General features: G+C 44.1%; 1 protein-coding gene across 7 annotated transcripts in view; it reads left to right on the forward strand.

Annotated features, from left to right (window-relative positions):
* Positions 1–12122, forward strand: part of PLEKHG4 (pleckstrin homology and RhoGEF domain containing G4) — a 64737-nt gene that overhangs the window by 25306 nt on the left and 27309 nt on the right. For 5 of the 7 annotated variants that reach the window (XM_083624853.1, XM_083624849.1, XM_083624850.1 and 2 more), the window contains 2 exons: positions 2351–2548; positions 4440–6399. In XM_083624853.1, coding sequence (XP_083480979.1) covers positions 4710–6399 — 1690 coding nt within the window. In that variant the 5' untranslated portion in view covers positions 2351–2548; positions 4440–4709. Of the gene's footprint in view, positions 1–603; positions 634–2038; positions 2158–2350; positions 2549–4439; positions 6400–12122 lie in introns of those variants that run through there. The other 2 variants (XM_083624848.1, XM_083624852.1) reach the window with 2 other exon arrangements.

The raw sequence follows: 12122 nt of genomic DNA on the forward strand, positions 1-12122 counted from the left end.
CATTTAATTGCATTGCATTTATTATATTTATATCCTGTTTTTCTTCCAAGGAATTTAGGGTCCTCCCCGCACCTGCATTTCATCTTCACAACAAATTATGTGAAATCATTTTATTATTGATGATTGATTATATTTGTTATATTTATTATACTTGTTAGTTGCTATAATTTGCCCAAGGCAACTCAAAGTGACTCACACTTTGATAGGGAGAGGATAAAGTAGGATAGACTGAGCTGTATGAAAGTCTCCAGCATTGTCACTTTGGAGGGACCGATAGACTTAAAGGCTTTCCCTGATTTGGTAAATTCAGAGATTTATCACCTTTAAAATAAAAGTGTGACTTAGCCTCAGATGTTGAGGAAAGGGACACTCTCTGTGCTTGAAGCACATTCTGCAGAGTGGGTGGTTCATCTGAATTCATTTGGAGATGACAAGTTAATTGTTGTCAGATGTATTCGTTTTGGCAGCGAGCAGAACTGCTGAGACTGCAGGATCCTGCCTTTTGGTCTCTTTGGCACTGGTGTAACAGTGAAGGAAGCCACCCTTGCAAGAAGGGAGGTTGGCTCTTGAGCCTGCGGCCTACCCTGCTACAAAGATCACTCCCAGGAGGCCAATCTTATGTCTTCTGAGCATGTGCGTAGATGCTACTGTACGTTCTGCTTCCATTTTAAGTCAAAAAGGCCATAATTTTCTCAATGTTCAGAATGTGGATACATATTGGGGTTCCCCTAATCTGGAGTTAGAGTTCCTATTCTTTGTGGTAGTTGAAAAGTGGGTAAGTGATGCAGTCTCCCAGAAACCTGAAGGGGGTTTGGCCCAGACTACCCTCTCCTTTAGCTTTGTTTCCTTATAATGTGGGAAGAGGGCTTATTGCTTTGCTGTTTTGTTTTAATTATTTAGTTGTGTTTTTATCTTGTATTTTATTCTGTGAACTACCCTGAGGTCTTATGATGAAGGGTGTATGAATTTTAATAATAATAATAATAATAATAATAATAATAATAATAATAATAATAATAATACAATGTGTTCTGCTAATTCTTGCTTAAATAGCCTACCTTAGACTCTAGTAAATGCTAATAATGCAATTAAAAGAAGCAACACAATCTCATTTTTAAAATAGTAATTTATTAAATGCTTAAATGTTTTTGCACACTTATTTCATAAAATTTATTTACCACTTGATTGTAGCAAAGCAACCTTAAAGAGGTTTACAAAAAGAGTAAAACAAAAAAATCACTGATATTAACAGTTTAAATGAGCTATTTAAAAATTATGTAAATTAGATTCCTTTATGTTAAGAATTTATGTTTTCTTGGAGGAGAAAGGATTGATGTAGCAGTCACCAGAGCAAGAGCTGGCTTTCTCATAAAGAAAGGTGGGCAGCTGCAGATTTCAAAGGCAGGGAGGGTACCTCCAGGCTAGGGCTGGCAGAGAGTGTGCTGTATGTTGAGAGCAGAACAGGGGACTACATGGACAATGTTCGGAAGCATAATATATATATATATTTTAAAGATATTTATTGAAATTTTCAAAAAATAAAAAAGTTAAAAAGTTAAAAAAAAACACACATAGAATTTACATTCCTTACTTTCAATAACATATTTCCCTGACTTCCCCACACCTCCCCTTCTTGTATTCCAGATCAATTTTTAGTTCAGCAAGTTCTTATGTTCGGAAGCATAATATAAACTCTTTATGATACGCTCTAGCTGGCTTTAGAAACCCAAACCCAGCTTGTGCTGGTGGTATGATGGGTCGTGCCTTCCTCTTGCTCTGCTATACTGTCATCATGGCTGCTTTCTAAAGCTCTTGGCTTTGGAGTCCCATTTCCAGCTGGAGTGACTGTGAGAAAACTGTACTAAACACTTTTAGCCACTTCTTTTTCCCATACCTCCCACCCCCAGTTTAGGGGGAACTTTCCTTTTTCAATATAATTCCACCAGGGGACACCTTGTAAGCCTGCAGTCCTGGGAAGCCGTACCAGCAGCTGCATAAGCCCTTTTAGTCTCTCTTTTTCACTCTCTCTCTCTCACACACGCACACCCTGCGCACTGATATCTACAATAATAATAGTTTAGCAACAGCCCCACCCCTGCTCAGTCAGGGGAAGGATTTTGCAGCGTAAGCTGTCTGCCGCCACTCTGTCGAGACTAGGTGAGCGCTTCATTTGCACAGTAGAGGAGCTGGGCTCGGTGGATGGCGGTGGTTCAGAATGGTGGCACAAAAAATGAAGAGGGCGGACACGTCGATGTCCTCTGCCAAGTAGCAACCTGAGTCCCGGCAGGCACAGTTTCCACCTGTTGCTCCTCCTGAGCCACTTCACGCCCTCCTTTCCTTCTCTTGGCAGGATTCCCAGTCCCTGGACAGTTGTATCCAGAGTACGCTCTCGGCACTCTACCCTCCATTCGAGGTCACAGCAGCCACGGTTCTGTGCCAGGTCTTTGATGTGGTGGAGAAGACATACCGTGGGGACGGCCTGCACTACCTCATCGACTTTCTGATTCCAGCCAAGCACATCTTGCAGTGCGTTCAGCAGGATGCCTGTGTGAGTATCATGCTGCCTCCAGGTTGACCCAGAAGATTCTGCTAGCGCTGCAGGTGGGAGCTGAGAACCCGCCATGATGCTCATGCCTAGGCTCCTACTCAGATAAGGAGGAGGGGGGGCAGGGAGCAGTGCCACCAAATGCACTGGTGAAAGTAGCCAAAGGGTAGCCAAAGAATCCTTAAGGGGACACTGCCCTCTTGCCCATGGCAATGAGACATACTCTGGATTCCCCATTTCCACCCCCCACCTCCCAGTAGCAGTGATTATTTTGGAATCTCTAAATGTTCTGACTTGTTAAGTGTTTATCATAGTGAACAATTATGTAACTGTCCTACTTAAGAAAAACAATGTTTTTTCGGATTTAAAAACATTTTGTTTTATGCAAATGCATCAGTGTTGAAGGCCAGTCACTGTGTGACCTCCTTTCAACCCCGCTGCATTGCCATTGCCTAGCTTGAGGGTCCAGCCTGAACATTAGCAACAAAACATGCCCTCCATTAGCCACATGTTCTCTATAGATGCATATTAATGCAAGAACAAAAAGGGTGGGGTGTCTTGTAGGAGGTGTGTTCTCTTGCCTGGATTCTACAGTTACTCACCTTCAGCTCCCTCCCCCCACCTACTCTTGGCAGGCAGCAGACTGTCAAGTTTCTGATGGAAAGGTGCCAAGTGATTGCCCAATCAGAAGTTTTGCCTCTGTTCTCCTTTGCTGTCACAATATTTGCGGAACTCAGTAGCTGCTAAGGAGGCTCCTTCTCCAGTAGCAACTGTGGCTCTCTGGTTTGTGCAGACTTTACGGAACCAGATCTGGCCCAGGACTCTGGTGCATGATGTGGAACATCCAGGTGGCTCTTCCTTCCCTCCCCACTGCTGCACATTCATTTCAGTGGGACTTTCATAGAAGAATTGGAAGATTGTAACCTATCATGGTCTTCATGGAACCCAAAACCTGTCCCCAGGGATGGCTGTCCCAGCTTGCCTCCTAGCAGTGCTGCCTCTGTGGGGGACTCGTGCCGTAGCGTGTTTTCATACCCAAATTAGCTTTCCATGGAAGTCAAAGGGACTTGTTTTTGTGCGCAGTCAGTCAGAGGGCCGTGGGTTGCGTAGGCAGACTAAATCCAAATCAGGGAAGGACCTGGGGCCTGTTCTAGCTTTTCTGTGGCTTCAGGATCACCACCGTCCTTCTTTCCTCTTTTCTCAAGCTGTAGAACCACATTCAAAGTGAACAGGAGAATGGAAAGCCCGTCCCCCTTGGTGTTGCTACCACCAAAATGCTTCATTGGGCAGCTTTTTGCTTATTGATGCATTGATGCTTTACCTTTTGACCCTGGTCCCTGACTCATCCTTTAAAACAGTATCACAGTAAAACAAAAAAAATTGGTAAGTAAATAAAAAAATCACCTTGGAATTGATGCTCTGAAGGGCAGTATGGAAATGCCTGACATTTTTAAAAATGCTCCAGGACTGCAACCACATAAACATTGCAAAGCCAAAAAAGAAAAGGCGTTCAACAAGATTTCATTGCTCTTAGAAGCCTAAACGTGAACAGCAAATGGATAGATATGGGGAGGAAGTTATACAATGTAGCACCACAGGGAAAGTCTCTAATAGCTACCTTGAAAGATGGCGTTACCTGAAGATCTTACTAGTGAGTCAAGGGGTCTTTGAGATACTCTCATCACAATTTGCCATGTATTATAGAAATAAAATGGGTTGTGCACACTCCAACATGCCAAAAGTCAATGTAAGACCAGCCCCAGTTTTCCAGCATCCGGCTGTTTCCATTTGTGCTGCTGTTAATAGAAAGCTATGAGATCATTGTTAGGATGTCTGCTGTCTGTTCTGAAAACCTGCTGGCGGTCAGTTCACCTGGATTATCATTTTCCTTCAGGTCCAGTATTGCGGATTGCTGTTCCGGCATGAGGGCTGGCCCCTCTGCATCCATGAGAAGATTGTAGTTCAACTTGGCTCCTTTGACTGGCGGATTCTGAGACCAGGAGACTTTTATCTGCAGGTGGTCCCTTACTTGAAAAAGTCCCCACGAATCATTGTGAAATGTTTGGCCGAGGACAAGCATAATGTTGATGAGCTTGTGGTCCCTGAAGTCTCCTACACTTCCATTTTCACTGTGGAATGGCTGAATGGCATCAACAGGGAGCGGATGGGAATGGCACTGGAAAACTGCTTACTAGGCACAGAAGATAAAATATTCCGGGTACCCTGGGACAGAATAGTCAATCCAGAATTTATTGAAAGCCCCCCCAAAATGAACGGTGGCCTAAGTTCTGTTCCAGTGACTGAACAGCCTTCAGATTTGGTCTTTTCAGAGGTGCCATCTCAAAGCAGCTCCCTTGAAGTGGAGTCCCAACTTTTTAATGGGCCAAGTTTACCTGAAGACAGCTTCTTCATGACCAACACAACAGAGCAACTTGTGAGGGCAGCTGCCAGCATGGACTGTGTGAGCCCAGGCCTTGGAGAAGACTCTATAAGTGACCTGGAAGGGGAATACGTGGAGCTCACAGATGTTTCACTGCCTAAATTTGGACCTCAATCAGTCTCCCTCAGTTACTGCACTAAGCCGAGGATGAGAGTAAAGGACAGGCCTGCAGCCAGTCAGGACAGCAGCACTAGCCTGAGGAATGGAGTTGGTTTAGCAGTCGTATTAATGCCACACGGGCATCTGGACACAGCAAAGCCCTCTGATACCCAGGCCAGTAATGCCAGGAATCTTTTGGAGGATGATCATGAACTAGAAAGTGACAAATTGCTATTGGAAAATTATGAGGGGCCTGCTGCTGGCTCTGATCCCAAGGAGCCTTCTGATGTAAAGGGACAGGCCCAGCCAGAACATGAGCTTGACTGGAGGTACGCAATGTGCAGCTACCATGATGGAGAAGATGCTGAATGTAGGTCTCTGACAGCTGTGGCTTCTGAAATGACAGAGACAGCTCAGAGGAATAGCACAGAACTGGAAAATGGCAGCAGGGTCTCTGAGCATGGCTATTGCTCTAGTGTGCTAGGCATGAAGGCCACACAAGGAACAGGCACCAGGGAGGGTTGTGGGAGTTCTGGGAAGGATAACTTCCTTGAGCCTCATTTGGGACATTTGGCCAAGGACTCTGACCCTTCCAGCCCAAGGTTGCAGGAGAATGCCTTTTCCCCACCCATGCCAAAGTCACTGTCACCAAAACCCTTTTCTGATGTGAGGGCGGCAGCACACAGTCACCTCCCACAAGAATTGTCAGTAGAAGTCACAGGTCACACTTCTGAGTGGCTGGTGGAGCTCCATCACCCAGTTGAGCAGTTGGAGAAGGTGAGCCCAAGGCCAGCAGAGGCATTAGTGGGGTTGGGCAGCAGAGTTTATGGAGAGGAAAACCTCCAATGTTTAGCCAAGCAAAGTCTCTCTGAGAAGGAGAAGCAGACCAGTTCTGGAAGCACCTTGCAACTCCAAGGTGAGACAGAGGCACACCTGCTCCAAGAGGCTGGGCAAGAGAATGTGGATTGTTCTCAACAGCAAGATGAGAGTGCTTTTCTGCCTGTCAGTTCTGGGATAACAGCAAAAACATTGGGGAGCAGCTGCAGCAGCCCTTCAGTGGAGACAGATGCACAAGTTGAGGATGCTTCTAATCAGAGTAACAAAGAAGAAGCTGCGGCTTGCTGGGTGGACCTACCATACCTGCTAAGCAAACCAAACACTTTGATGTTGGAAACCCCCCCAAAGGTGGAATGTTTGACAGGCAAGCCCCAACCCAATAAGGAGGGCCAAGTAGCACCCCTGCCCTCTGCACCAGTGAAAACGAGGTTACAAGGCAGCACCAGGAATGTCTCAAATGGGGACCAAGTAGTCACAGGTAGGATTTGTGTCATTAATTTGGGAAATGTGGGTTTGTTTGTTCTTCTGGCAAAGTGACTTTTATGCAAGGAAGGCAAGGGGTGGAGGTTGAGAGTTCAGGCCTCCTCTGATGCTTCCCTGCGCCAGGGAGGAGCTTTAGCATCCTCAGAGTATCCTAGGACATTTTTGGACTAAATGTGGGTTGAATATTAATAGTAATAATCCTACCAATTTTCGCTCTTCTTTTCCCATCCTCCATAAAAAATGACAGCCCCCCCCCCGCAAAAACCCCAACACAAATTTCTAGCCCTTGTGTTCCATGCAGGGTCCTGCTTGCCAGTTTCCTACAGGCATCGGGTCATTGGCCTGATCCAACAGGACTCTTCCTATGGTCCATTTTGTGCAAATAAGCAATTTGTTGGGGTTTTTTTGTAATAATATTTATTAAAATTTCAAAGGAAATACAAAAATATGAAAAAGAAAAAAGAAAAAAAGAAGAGAAAAAGAAGACAAAAAGATACAAAATACAGAAAAATAAAAATAGTTAAAAACAAATCAGTCATTCCATATCCTATCTTTCATCTGCCTATTTCCCCGACTTCCTCACACCTCCCTCTTCTTGTATCCTGATTCAGTCATTGTTTCAGCAAATCCTTTCTATACTTTAGCTTATAACCAATTAATTAACTCTATACATCCTATCCATCTTTCACCATATTCTGTTATTCTATTTACCTTACTTTATTTGACCTTATCTTACCATAAAATACCTTAACCTTATCTTACCATAAAATACCATAAAATACCTTAAAACTTAAAAACTTAATACTTATTTATCCTTATATCATTTCTGCTAAAACCAGACAATTTCATTCCAACATTCTCCCTAATATTCATTAATTTTACACTAATTCCCAAAATAAAAATTTTTCTTTATAGACTCTTCCAATTTTCATCCAGCGTCCCTTCTTCCTGGTCTCGGGTTATGTCAGTCCTTACTATCCATTCCATCTAGTCCATCAGCCTGGTAGTCTGATATCCGAGGCTCTTAAGTCTCTTCCATGCCCCTTCTGCAGATCTTTTTCTTCTTGTTTATGCTTGCACTTTTCCTTGTCTTTTGTTGGTCTCTTTCTTAGTTTCTTTCCTTTCTCCTTAGGGAGTAGGTCTCCGGGGAATTTCCACCTATACTCATGTCCATCTCCCCACATCAGACCAGCCCATTCCCCACAGTCCCACTCCCCACAGTCCTCAATATAATCCAAAAGATCTTTAACAGCATATTTCAAAATCTCTCCAAAGTTGAGAGCCTCCTCAGCTCCAAACTCTCTCTGGCCTAATTCAAGTTCATTCTTCCAAAACAGCGACTTATGCTCCTGCAGGGCCTCGGGTCTCTCCATTTGTGTTGCTTGAGGTAGCACCATAGCTTCCTCCATTATTATCTGCCCTTGCATTTGCCTGGTCGAACCAGTTTCCTGGATTGGTCCCTGTATAATTTCTATGTCAGTATTCCCTATTTGTTCACATTCACTGATTACAACAGTCATCAAATCCAACTTCTCGTTCATCAAATCCACCTTCTCATGCAACTGCTCCAACAAAGCACTTGTCTTGCAAAAAGCAAACACCAGGACTTCTTCCAAACACATTTTTATTCAAGGTCACAGTCTGGTCCCACGATGTTAATCTCGCAGCTGTGAAATCCCCAAGTGAACTGCAGCAACAATTTGACAAGCTCCCTCTAGAGGATACAATTTCTATTTGTGTCCATCTTTTTAAATCATGTCCAACAAAAGAAAGTTACTTTCAATTTTCAAATATTTTGTTTCTTTAGAATGCAACAGGCAACATTGGAATCAATTTGTTTCTCTTTTTTCTTGCTATCTGTCAAAATGTCCCATTCACAGTCAATGGACGTCTCCAATAATTTCTGTCTCTGACACCCCGTTCCCAGGTTTGAGACGGTGGAAACTTATTTTCCTTTATTCCCTCTCCAGCAGGCTTGAAAAGTTTAATCCCCCCCCTTTTCTCCTGCTTCCAAGGGGGTTTTAATGGTTATAAATGAAGGAAATTTCGACCTTTGTAAAGCGACTTTCCAGGCTATTAGCTTACAAGATTTTTGCTTCAGTCTATTTACAGAAAGCGGAAGGCGGACTTCCTGTTTTGAACCTTCCCGCTTCGGTGCCAAATTAAGATATTTCTTGATCCAATTTTCCGTTTCTACTCACGGGTACTTGTTTAGAGTCCAACTGTCGACAGGAAAAAGTCAGCGCTCTCCGGCAATGCGGCTTCCCTCCGTGAAAATAGCAGTCAGTTTGCAGCACCGCGCCGATCACCCTACTTCACTCCAGAGCCCCAAAATGGGGTCCCCCGCGAGTAGGGGAGGCGCTCCTGATGCTCTGCCGAACCCCACATTCCCAGGCTTCTTCCACCTGGGATTTCTAGCGGGTCCCCACCTTCGCCGTGGCAGGTAGACCCAGTTTCCACGGAGCCAGTTCCTCCGATCGGAGGAACTCCGCCATTTCGCCGATGGCGCTAACCCGGAAGTCAAAATAAGCAATTTGCATACATTTGAAGTGTGCAAACTTTTCTGGATACATAATTTAATTTTCTGGTTGCAGGATTTTGATTTTTTGAGTGTTTGTGCAGCATATACATAGGCCTCTATAGTGCTTTTATAACACTAATCTAAACTAAGTGTGAATATGCAGGCATGAGGGTTCCCAGAGATGAGGTCGCAGCTTTGCTCCTCTTCCAGCCTTGCTGCTGCTGCCCTGCTACCTTGAGCTAAACCATGGTTTGGCTTAGCATGTTGTCTGAACCCAGGCTTGTAGTTTGTCTCCCCCTGGCAGACTGTGAGCTAGAAACCCACTTGGTTGCAACTTGTGCTATGGAGTGAGACAAATCTTTTTTTTTTTTTTAATAAATTTTTTATTGGTTTTTCAACACATATTAAAAGACAATACAACACAATACATAAACAAACAAACATATAAACACGTATAATTTCTTAACCTTATTTTCCTTAAACCTTCTTTCAGCGACTTCCCCATACCTCCCTTTTCTGCATCCCTGTTTTAAATCATTCCAGCAACCCCTAATTTCAATTACTTGTAGCACTTTCTTTAAATCCTTTTTCTCATATCCAATTGTTTGTCACTGCAATTCTATTTTGCATTACCCAAGACATTTTAACACTCATTAATTTTACAACAGTTCTTAAGATAAACTTTAAATTTCTTCCAATCTTCTTCCACCGTCTCTTTCCCTTGGTCACGGATTCTGCCAGTCATCTCAGCCAGTCCCATGTAGTCTATCACCTTGGTCTGCCATTCTTCCAGTGTGGGTAGCTCTTGTGTCTTCCAATACTTTGCTAAGAGTACTCTTGCTGCTGTTGTAGCATACATAAAAAACGTCCTATCTTTCCTTGACACCAATTGGCCTACCATGCCCAGGAGGAAGGCTTCTGGTTTCTTCACGAAAGTGCATTTAAGCACCTTTTTCATTTCATTATAAATCATTTCCCAGGAGACCTTGATCCTTGGGCACGTCCACCAAAGGTGGTAGAAAGTACCTTCAGTTTCCTTACATTTCCAACATTTATTATTGGGCGTATGATAATTTTTTGCAAGCTTGACTGGGGTCATGTACCACCTATAGATCATTTTCATAATGTTCTCTCTTAAGGCATTACATGCCGCAAACTTTATACCGGTAGTCCATAACTGTTCCCAGTCAGCAAACATAATGTCATGCCCAATGTCTTGTGCCCATTTAATCATAGCTGATTTAACCGTCTCATCCTGTGTATTCCATTTCAACAGCAAGTTATACATTCTTGACAGATTCTTAGTATTGGGTTCCAATAGCTCTTGGAGTGAGACAAATCATAAGCCTGGGTCCAGACAACATGCAAAGCCAAATCATGGCTTATTTTTGCTGCAGCAGCTGGGAAAAATCACCTGGGGTGGAAACAGAAGGCTGAGAGGATGGGCAGGGAAGCAGTCCATTAGGGATGTCCTTGTTGTTGTGACATGAAAAGAATCAGGCCTTGCTTGGTGTGCACTTGTGGAGTGCATGTGAGTGAGTTTGCCTGCTCGCTCGGCACGTGCTGGAGCTGAGTCAGAGGAATCGGCTGCCTGCCTGCCTACCTGCCCACACAGTTGTTGCTTAACACACAACATTTCAAAATGATCCGTAATGCAAATGAAGCTCCCTCCCTGAAGAAGCATTTAGGTAAAGATCTTGATGAATGCTTCAAGCAGGTTAGAGCATCTTGCATGCTCAGTCTATTGTGGAAGGCAAAAACTGGCTGTTTTGGAAACCTGAGTGTGTATTTGTCTGTCTGTTCCTTACTGACTCCTTCACCCTGTCCTTTCTTGGTGGTTGGCTTCAGAAATATGCTGCACCAGCAGGGTTGGCTATGTGGGCAGAATCCAGTTGGATTTACATTAAAAATAGGAAGTTGCCTTATACTCAGTCAAATCCATTTGTCCAGCTAGCTTAGTACTGTCTACACTGACTTCCAGTGGCTCTCCAGAGTTTCAGAGAGGAGTCTTTCATATCCCATCCTGGAGAAGCCAGCGGGGATAGAACCTTTGGACCTTCTGTGGACAAATTGGTTGCTATCCCACTGAACTATGAGCCATTCCTCTAATTTGCAAACTCCCTTGAAATGAATGAGACCTGTGCAGAGGTGCTTTTTGAGGAAGTGGGTCCTTGGCACAAGGGCCTGGAGTGGAGGCCAGATGTCACACCACACCAGCAGACAGCAGGCCTATAGCAGCAGACTTTGGAGAGGGACTGTGTGTGTGTGTGTGTGTGTGTGTGTGTGTGTGTGGTGCCAGGGCTGCACTTCTTGCCCTGCTTGGCTCTGAAAGGTTGCTCCCTGCGAGTCTTCACTTGGATCTGGCTGAGATGTACACAAATTGTGTTTAATTGAGTTGTTGGCAGCTTTGCTATCAATAAAAGATGCCCCTTAATGTTATTCATTGAAGGATATTGCTGAGTCAGAAAGATCTGAGGTAATTTTTAAAAATCAAAATAGCTGTAAACCTTCCCTTTTCTTGTTGAAAGGCAGCTTGTCCTAGGCCCTTTCCTCTTCCCCTTCCACTTCTGGAGGTGGGCTTGAAAACAAAGAATGGGGAGAAAACTCCTTTCTGGTCCATGCTTCTTTAGCATTCTGGAGGAGGGTAACATGGTGTGTCCTGGTCTGCAGTGGTATGGAGTACCAATAACAGCAGAAACGGCTCTGAGACAGAAGCTGCAGAACATCAAGATGGTTTGTCATCAAGGTTGGCTGCCCCAGACCTCTAGCAACTGCTGTTTGCATTCCATGCAGCAGGATGTGTACACTAGGGGAGAGAAGTAGTTATGACATAATAATGGGTGGTGCTCAGCTTCTTTTAGTCTCTCGAGGCCAAACTACTGTAACACACTCTATATTGGGCATCCCTAGATGCTGATATATTCAGAAGCTTCACTTGGCAAAAAACACACAGCAGCCCACCTTCTCAGTTACAGCAAAGAATGAATTACATCAATTCTCCAGCATCTATCTTAGCTCCTTATTGTCTTCTGGTCACAATGTAAGGTGTGGCTCTTGACCAAGAAAACTCTTAGGCTTTGTTTTCTAATTACCTCCGAGGCTGCCTTCTCTCCTCCCTACGCTTGCCACAGGGAAGATCAGTCGAGAGTGCCGCCTCGGCTGTGCCATTTGCATGCCACGTTTGACAAGTAAGGTGT

This window comes from Podarcis filfolensis (genome assembly GCF_964270895.1).
Source record: "Podarcis filfolensis genome assembly, chromosome: 8".
Classification (NCBI taxonomy): domain Eukaryota; kingdom Metazoa; phylum Chordata; class Lepidosauria; order Squamata; family Lacertidae; genus Podarcis; species Podarcis filfolensis.